Source organism: Nomascus leucogenys, chromosome 17 (genome assembly GCF_006542625.1).
Source record: "Nomascus leucogenys isolate Asia chromosome 17, Asia_NLE_v1, whole genome shotgun sequence".
In the NCBI taxonomy this organism is placed as follows: Eukaryota; Metazoa; Chordata; class Mammalia; order Primates; family Hylobatidae; genus Nomascus; species Nomascus leucogenys.
In genome coordinates, this window is record NC_044397.1 from 31,546,512 (window position 1) to 31,555,837 (window position 9,326).

General features: G+C 46.4%; 1 protein-coding gene across 2 annotated transcripts; it reads left to right on the forward strand.

The window, feature by feature from the left end:
* Positions 1-222: 222 nt before the first annotated feature.
* On the forward strand, positions 223-8,056 carry LOC100580681 (oncomodulin-1). Of its 2 annotated transcripts, none has more exons than XM_030796718.1 (5): positions 223-262; positions 2,591-2,658; positions 4,168-4,300; positions 5,595-5,704; positions 7,758-8,056. In XM_030796718.1, exons 2-5 carry the CDS (start codon positions 2,598-2,600, stop codon positions 7,781-7,783), a joined length of 330 nt encoding a protein of 109 aa, XP_030652578.1. In that variant the 5' UTR covers positions 223-262; positions 2,591-2,597; the 3' UTR covers positions 7,784-8,056. The 2 variants fall into 2 exon arrangements, with proteins under 2 accessions (XP_030652578.1, XP_030652579.1); XM_030796719.1 differs by lacking the exon at positions 223-262 and adding an exon at positions 887-914.
* The last annotated feature ends 1,270 nt before the right edge of the window (positions 8,057-9,326 follow it).

Genomic DNA, 9,326 nt, shown 5'->3' on the forward strand with positions numbered 1-9,326 from the left:
ATGCCACAACATGGATGCACCTTGAGTACATTATACTCAGTGAAATAAACCAGTCTGAAAATGACAAATACTATATGATTCCACTTACATGATGTCCCTAGATAAAGTAGTCAAACTCTTTTTTTTTTTTTTTTTTTGAGGTGGAGTCTCGCTCTGTCACCCAGGCTGTAGTACAGTGGCGTGATCTTGGCTCACTACAACCTCCACCTCCCAGGTTCAAGTGATTCTCCTGCCTCAGCCTCCCGAGTAGCTGGGATTACAGGCTACCACGCCCAGCTAATTTTTGTATTTTTAGTAGAGATGGGGTTTCACCATGTTGGCCAGGCTGATCTCGAACTCCTGACCTCTTGATTTGCCCACCTCGGCCTCCCAAAGTGCTGGTATTACAGGCATGAGCCACTGCGCCCAGCCAGTAGTCAAACTCTTAGAAGCAGAAAGTACAATGATGCTTACTGGGAGGTAGGGGAACAGGGGAGTTGTGGCAGCTCAATGGATACAGTTTCCATTTTTCAGGCTGAATAAATTATAGAGAATCTCTCATTCAACAATGCGCCAAGAGTTAACGCTATTGCACTATACATACACTTAAAAATGGTTAAGATTGGCTGGGCATGGTGGCTCACACCTGTAATCCCAGCACTTTGGGAGGCCGAGGTGGGAGAATTACTCAAGCCCAGGAGTTTGAGACCAGCCTAGGCAACATGGCAAAACGCTGTCTCTCCAAAAAATATGTATATTAAAAAAATTAGCCAGGCATGGTGGTGTGTGCCTGTAGTACCAGCTACTCGGGAGACTGAGGTGGGAGGATCACTTGAGCCTGGGAGGTCAAGGCTGCAGTGAGCTGAGATCATGCCACTGCACTCCAGCCTGGGCAACAGAGCAAGACCCTGTCACAACAGAAACAAAATCTTGAGGTATCTAGTCCTGGCCTCAGCCTCAGAATATTTGTTTTCTGAACATGTAAGTTTTGGGGGTTGGGGATGCTGGTTTCATTTCCTCCTTTTTGCCTCTTGAGTGTGTGCAATTTATGGTATACCTGGGAAATGTCAAAGTCAAGAGTTTTGTAGGAAAATCGCGTCGCTTAGGCCTGTCTCCTGTGCCGGACAAGTCCTGTGTGTGCACTTGGTGGCAATGGCTTTGAGTCTGTCAACTCCAGATTGAGGTCAGCCTTACACACCCGTAGTTCCCAAAGCTGAAAACAGGCCTGCCTCCAACGGTACCTGCTAACATCTGGGGAGCCTTTTCAGCTTACAGAGTACCCTGTATGTGTTTGTCTTAGTTCAGGCCACCATCTCCACCTTACCAGGCATCTAGAACCTTCTCCACACTTTGCCAACAGGGTTCCTTTGCAGAATTGAAACCTTAGTTAAGGTTTGTTGAGGTTTGTTTTTGTATTGTTTTGTTTTGTTTTTACAATTGGCTGTTCCCACCCACATTCCCTTGAGATATAAATAGAACAAAAAAGAGGTTTCATGAGTAAGACAAGACATTTGAGCTACATCCACTTGATCCTTGAAAAGGAAATCTAAGAGGTTGTAACTATCACTTTTTCTAGCCTATATAAGGTAGGTGAGTAAGGTAGCAAAAGCACTTCTGTTGTTTTGCTCCTTCAACTGTTTTTCCTGGTTCTTCCTGGGGGGAAACCTAAAACGGTGAGTAACTGGTGGACCCATCAGACCCCAGACTCTTCTTCACTGCATGCATTCATATTAGGCTCAGGTGCTTAGACTTCTGCTTTCCCATGGCTCTGACACCTGGAAGGATTTTAATCTCTGGGAGATGGGCTTTTCATCCATCTGCTTCCCACCTTTCAGGACAGGTGGCATGCCTTCTTCCACAGAATGTCTGCAAGCAGCCCAAACTGTATCCTTTCCCAGGTGGAATTTGCAACATTGCATCTCTCGGGCTGCTGTAGGAAAATGCCAGTGCATTTGTAACACGGTTTAGAGCTGCCTGTGTAAATGACTGATTATGTCAGTATAATTTTTATAAGAAAACAATTGAATCCTTCTTTGGGTCATGGTTTTTTTTTTTTTTTTTTTTTTCATTTTTGGCATATATTCAATTGAAGGCTCTGAGAAAAAAAGGGCTGGGGTCTTTTCGGTATCTGGTTTTAATTTGGATATTCTGTCCCGTCACTTAATACAAAACCATGCTTGTCACATTTTAAAAATTCTAGACAGGCCTGGCTCGGTGGCTTATGCCTGTAATCCCAGCACTTTGTGAGGCCAAGGCAGGCAGATCACCTGAGGTCGGAGCTCGAGACCAGCCTGGCCAATATGGCGAAACCCCGTCTCTACTGAAAACACAAAAATTAGCCAGGCGTGGTAGTGCGCACCTGTAATCCCAGCTACTCGGAAGGCTGAGGCAGGAGAATCACTTGAGCCCAGGAGGCGGAGTTTGCGGTGAGCCGAGATCACACCATTGCACTCCAGCCTGGGTGACAGAATGAGACTCCGTCTTAATTAAAAAAAAAAAAAAAAAATCTAGACACACATACAGTTTCAGTGGGCCTGGGAAGATGTGTTTCCCCTGGATGTGCACGTTCCTGTTTGTGGCTTATCACCTCTCGTTTATTCTGTGTGAGTAGGTAGAAAATGAGCATCACGGACGTGCTCAGTGCTGACGACATTGCAGCAGCGCTCCAGGAATGCCGAGGTAGAGGGGACGGGGGCGGGGATGGGATTTCTTCGTAGCTTTGCACCTCCAGCGAGGCAACACAAAATCAAAATGTAGGCCAGGTGGCCAAACGCAGTGGCTCACACCTGTAATCCCAGCACTTTGGGAGGCCAAGGCGGGTGGATCACGAGGTCAGGAGTTTGAGACCAGCCTGGCCAAGATGGTGAAACCCCATCTCTACTAAAAATACAAAAAAAATTAGCCGGGCATGGTGGTGGGCACCTGTAATCCCAGCTACTCGGGAGGCTGAGGCAGAGAATTGCTTGAACCCAGGAGGAGGAGGTTGCAGTGAGCTGAGATCGTGCCACTGCACTCCAGCCTAGATGACAGAGCAAGACTCTGTCTCCAAATATATATATGCCAGGCATGGTGGCTCACATCTGTAATCCCAACACTTTTTGGAGGCCAAGGTGAGAGGACTGTTTGAGCCTAGGAGTTTGAGACCAGCCTGGGCAACATAGCAAGACTCCATCTCTACAAAATAAAAATAAAAATAAAAACTAGCGGGGCATGGTGGCATGTGCCTGTGGTCCTAGCTACTTGGGAGACTGAGGTAGGAAGATCACTCAAGCCCAGGAGGTTGAGGCTGTGGTGAGCTATGATCACTACACTGCACTCCAGCCTGGATGACAGAGTGAGACTCTGTCTCTAAATAAATAAATAAATAAATAAGAGCTTGGCTGGAAAATTCATGGAATCGGAGAAGAAAACTGCTATTTATTAGCTAAAATTATAGAGATCTGGGATCTAAGCACACGATTACACTTCTGTAAGACAAAAGAAAACTACTAAACATGAAAGCAAGAAATCACTGAAGGGCCAGGTGTGGTGCTCACGCCTGTAATCCCGGCACTTTGGGAGGCCGAGGCTGGTGCATCACTTGAGGTCAGGAGTTCAAGACCAACCTGGCCAGCATGGCAAAACCCTGTCTCTATTAAAAATACAAAAATGAGCTTGGCATGGGAGTGCACGCCTGTAATTCCAGCTACTCAGGAGGCTGAGGCAGGAGAATCAGTTGAACCCGGGAGGCAGAGGTTGCAGTGAGCCGAGATCACGCCACTGCACTCCAGCCTGGCGACAGAGTGAGACTCTGTCTCAAAAAAGAAGAAAGAAATCGCCAAAGGCCATTTAGCCTGTTGAAATCCAGTGATTGCATTTCCCCCTACCAATTAAACTAGGGATGTTGGGAGCTCGGCCACACAGCCTGTAAAGTGGGCCAGGGGGAGGGGGAGACACAGAGGGAGAGGAGGAGGGAAAAGGGAAATGCACAAAACCAAGTGGAGGAGGGAAGACTGGGGCGGAGGGGACATGGGATGCCATCACAGAGCCATCAAGTCTTGGCTGTCCCCAAATCTTGGACCAGTTGAGCATCCCCATAGCTCAGGGATATTGTTGAAGTATTTTTAATCATATGTGTTTTCAGTACGTTGGCCCCAATATAGAATGTGATCCAATGAGTGTCAGAATAACCAATTCTCTGTTCTTTAGACCCAGACACTTTTGAACCCCAAAAATTCTTCCAGACATCAGGCCTCTCCAAGATGTCAGCCAGTCAGGTGAAGGATGTTTTCCGGTTCATAGACAACGACCAGAGCGGGTACCTGGATGAAGAAGAGCTTAAGTAAGCTTTGTCCTGAGTCTATCTGGTACCTGGCACTGCTGGGTGGGCCTGGGGTGCAGTAGGGGCCAGGTTTCTCAGTATTTCTTCAATAGCCAGGCTTGGTGTTGGTCACTCAGCCAAGCATCATTACAGCAAAGGCCATGAGTCAGCTGACTGCACATCTACCCATGCAAAGGCCTCAACGTGGGCAGTGCAGACTGCAGGTGCAAAGATTCTTTTTTTTTTTTTTTTGAGACAGGGTCTCGCTCTGTCGCCCAGGCTGGAGTGCAGTGGGGTGATCTCAGCTCCCTGCAGCCTCCACCTTCCAAGTTCAAGTGATTCTCATGCCTCAGTCTCCCAAGTTGCTGGGATTACAGGTGCATGCCACCACATCCAGCTAATTTTCATGTTTCGAGTAGAGATGGAGTTTCACCATGCTGCCCAGGCTGGTCTCAAACTCCTGGCTTCAAGTGATCCTCCTGCCTTGGCCTCCCAAAGTGCTGGGATTACAGGTGTGAGCCACCGCACCCAGCCCAAAGATTCTTTCATGTAAAGGATTTCCTTTGGCAAATGGACTTTAAAAAACTAAAAACTTGGCTAAGCGTGGTGGCTCATGCCTGTAATTCCAGCTACTCAGAAGACTGAAGCACAAGAATCACTTGAAATCAGGAGGCAGAGGTTGCAGTGAGCCCAGATCGTGCAGCTGCACTCCAGCCTGGGTGACAGAGAGAGACTCTGTCTCAAATAAATAAATAAATAAATAAATAAATAAAAATAAATAAATTAAAAATACTAAAAACTTAAAAATGGGCCAGGTACTGTGGCTCACACCTACAATCCCAGCCCTTTGGGAGGCTGAGGTGGGCAGATTGCTTGAGCGAGCCCAGGAGTTCAAGACCAGTCTGGGCAACATGACAAAACCTTGTCTCTACAAAAAAAAAAAAAAATACAATTGTTAGTGGGGCATGGTGGGGGGCACCTGTAGTCCCAGCTACTCGGGAGGTTGAGGCAGGAGGATTGATTGAGCCCGGGAAGTTGAGGCTGCAGTGAGCCATGATGGTATCACTGCATTCCAGCCTGGGTGACAGAGCAAGATCCTGTCTCAAAAATAAATAAAGAAACAAACAAACAAAACCTTAAAAATGAAGTGCCCACCATTGGTTTCTACAGCTTAAGGAAACCTTTGCTTGCTAAGACCTTGGCTAATTATTGCAGGTGCTGGAAACAGATGATTTGCTTAAAGGAAAAACAAAAGTGTAAACACAGAGATGCATGATCTTTTGGAAAATCCCCATGGATCTTTACTATCCTGTAGGTTTTTCCTCCAGAAGTTTGCGAGTGGTGCCAGAGAACTGACCGAGTCAGAAACCAAGTCCTTGATGGCTGCGGCAGATAATGATGGAGATGGAAAAATTGGAGCAGAGGGTATGTCCACACGTGTACATAGCATAAAACACTCTAGCTCAGGGAGCATCCGTGAGGGCTTGGGCTGTGAGATCAAACCAATGTGTCTTAAAATCTCCCTTTCTTAACCTTACCGAGCCTCAGTCTTCTCATCTGTAAAATGGGACTAAAGTAAGGATGGAAATGATGTGTGTAAAAACCCTGGCATAATGCTCGGTAGGTACTATAGAAGCTGGTCGCACTGGTCATTGTCTATGAGCTGCAAAATATCCTTCACCTGACTAGGGGACTAGCTAGCCACCTGGCCAATTATTTGCACCTGCCAACCGTAATGCACCTGCATACAGCGCGAGGTATTTCTACCAGTGGGGTTTGAACCCCTCAGAATAAGGGAAAGATTTACATCCTCAGACCAGGGTCCACTGGCATGCGTAGGAAGGCCTCTTCGTCTTCAAGGGTTTAGACAAATATATATTATTGGACATTAGCCCGCCAAGGGGATAATATTAAACAGAGAACAAATAAGCCAACCTCATTTATTGTGTCTTCTGAGGCAGAATCCTAGCTTTGAGCTTTAGACTACACTAGCGCAGCTGTAGGACTATTTTCACTTGATTGTGTCATGTTGCTAGCATGCTTTTTAACTACTTTGTGCCTGCCAACTCAGCAGAACATATGGTGGTCCTTCTGGTGGTGCTAATTTGAAATTTAAAACTGCTACATTAGATGCTTATTAAAAAAAAAACCTGTTCAAAATTATACCACGATCGCTTACTACATGGGAGTTAATGCAGATAGCTCATAAAAACAGATTAGGTAAGGGGGGATTGCCTTATTTAAACATAACCACTGGCTGGGCATGGTGGCTCAGGCCTATAATCCCAGCACTTTCGGAGGCCAAGGTGGGCAAATCCCCTGAAGTCAGGAGTTCAAGACTAGGCTGACCAACATGGTGAAACCCTATCTCTATTGAAAATATAAAAAATTAGCTGGGCATGGTGGTGGGCACCTGTAATCCCAGCTACTCAGGAAGCTGAGGCAGGAGAATTGCTTAAACCTGGGAGGCAGAGGTTGCAGTGAGCCAAGATGGCACCATTGCACTCCAGCCTGGGCAACAAGAGTGAAATTCTATCTCAAAAGAAAAAAAAAAGATAAATATAACCACAAAAGATTTCCAAATAAACAAAGCTTACCAATAAATATAAAGCAAGTCCCCAGTTTTTTATATCAATCTGTAACATCCATACCTTGTTATTATTACTATCATCCTTCTTTTAGTAACAGAAACTTTTGGAGTTTGGTTCAATGGAGGAAAGTCAGTTCAAAGTCCCACCCTATCAAATATATCCTAAAAATGCAATACCCAGCTACAGAATAGAGAAAGAAAACCTCCCCTTCCTGTCTGAAATTGACCAGACAAAAAGTTAAATGTTCACAGATGGTCACAGGTAATTACACTGAATTCACTCATTGTCAGGGAGAAATGATGGGCTTGACAAGTTCTAATTCAAAGGCCTCTATTGCAAAGCTGAAGATGTTTGTTAAATAAGATTATTCAGAGAAACGGAACCCTGTGGACTCCCTTGAGATATAGGCATTGATACCCAGGTTTTTCTTTCTTTCTTTCTTTTTTTTTTTTGAGATGGAGTCTGGCTCTCTCGCCCAGGCTGGAGTGCAATGGCATGATTTCGGCTCACTGCAACCTCCGCCTCCCAGGTTCAAGTGATTCTCCTGCCTCAGCCTCCCAAGTAGCTGGGACTACAGGCGTGCACCACCACGCCCAGCTAAGTTTTGTATTTTTAGTAGAGACAGTGTTTCACCATTTTGGCCAGGATGGTTTCGATCTCATGACCTCATGATCCACCCGCCTCGGCCTCCCAAAATGCTGTGATTACAGGCGTGAGCCACTGCGCCCGGCCGGGTTTTCTTTCTTTTGTGCCCTCCAAGGGGGCCATGCCCATCATCTGACAATTTTCTTCGCTTCCTTCCCTCTTTGGAATTCTCATTGGCCACGGCATGTCTGTAAAGAACCAAGCCACTTCCACTGACTCTGTTCTCACCTCTTCTGTTCTAGAATTCCAGGAAATGGTGCATTCTTAAAAGCCCCAGTCTCTGGAGAAAAGAGAGAAAGGGATGATCACCTGGAAGGATTCCAAAGCCCTGGGAATGGGGAACCCCACATCCTACCCCTACCTAATTTGTAAATTTTCCCTGAAAACCTTCTGCAGTTTGCTCATTGTTTTAGCGAGGTCACGAGAGAGTCACTGATGACTGTCTTGGTGGTGGGTATATGCCCTGACAACTTCTGTAAGCCCCCTTTCCCCAGCAGGCAATGCCTCTAAAAATCACCCAATAAAGACAGGCTTCTCATCATCTGCTGATGTGTGGGCATGTTTTTTTTCTCAGCACGACACTCAAACAAGCTGGGACCAAGGGCTTTTTGTAGGGTTTCTGGTCCCATCAAGCTTGGAGCGGGCCATACTGGTGTTATGCTCGAGCCAACAAGGAAATCAGGTTTTGGAGGGTTTTTTTGGTTGTTTCTTTAAAGTCACAAACAAATGCCATTGTCATGCTAGGATTTTTCTCAGAAAATTTTCTGACACTGAAATTAATAGGAAGGGATTTTAGCCAGCATAAAGTCACTCTCTCTTCTTTTTTTTTTTTTTTGAGACAGAGTCTCTGTCACCCAGGCTGGAGTGCAGTGGCTCAATCTTGGTTCACTGCAACCTCTGCCTTCTGAGTTCAAGCTATTGTCCCGCCTCAGCCTCCCAAGTAGCTGGGATTACAGGTGCACGCCACCACGCCCAGCTAATTTTTGTATTTTTAGTAGAGATAGGGTTTCACCATGTTGGCCAGGCTGGTCTCAAACTCCTGACCTCAAGTGATCCACCCACCTTGGCCTCCCAAAGTGCTGGGATTACAGGCGTGAGCCACTGCACCCAGCCAGTCACTCTTACCAGTGTGCTTTCTGCCATGTGTTAGAAAGCCACTTTGCTTTTAATTAAAAGCAAAAGGTACAAGACAAAACAGAATATATGTCTGTAGTGGTCTGTAAAGCTCAGGAGAGACTTGGGATTCCAGGTTAGTACAAATGGACCCATTTCCTCTTTATTATTTATTTATTTGAGACAAGGTCCGGCTCTGTCGCCCAGGCTGGAGTGCAGTGGCACGATCTCAGCTCACTGCAACCTCTGCCTCCTGGACTCAAACCATCTTCCCACCTCAGCTTCCTGAGTAGCTGAGACTACAGGCATGCACCACCACACCCAGCTAACTTTTGTATTTTTGGTAGAGGTGAGGTCTAGCTATGTTGCTCAGGCTGATCTCAAACTCCTGGGCTCAAGCCATCCTTCCACCTCAGCCTCCCAAAGTGTTGGGATAACAGGCGTGAGCCACTGCGCCCAGCCTTACTTTTTATTGTGTATTTATTAGAGATGGTGGGGGAGGGTCTTGCTCTGTTGCCTGAGTTGGTTTGGAACTGTTGGTCTCAAGCCATCCTCCCACTTCAGCCTCCCAAAGTGCTGGGATTGCAGGTGTGAGCCACCACAGACCCACTTTCAAGTCCTTTTTCTTCTTTTTTTTGAGGCAGTCTCACTCTGTCACCCAGGCTGGAGTGCAGTGGCATCATCTCAGCCCACTGCAA

What these genes read in the sequence shown, in the direction of transcription:
- LOC100580681 (XM_030796718.1), top strand. Translation starts at nt 2,598, where the DNA reads ATGAGCATCACGGACGTGCTCAGTGCTGACGACATTGCAGCAGCGCTC. An exon ending in AGCGCTCCAGGAATGCCGAG is followed by an intron (nt 2,659 to 4,167) that starts GTAGAGGGGACG and finishes TCTGTTCTTTAG; the next exon opens with ACCCAGACACTTTTGAACCC. An exon ending in TGGAAAAATTGGAGCAGAGG is followed by an intron (nt 5,705 to 7,757) that starts GTATGTCCACAC and finishes CTTCTGTTCTAG; the next exon opens with AATTCCAGGAAATGGTGCAT.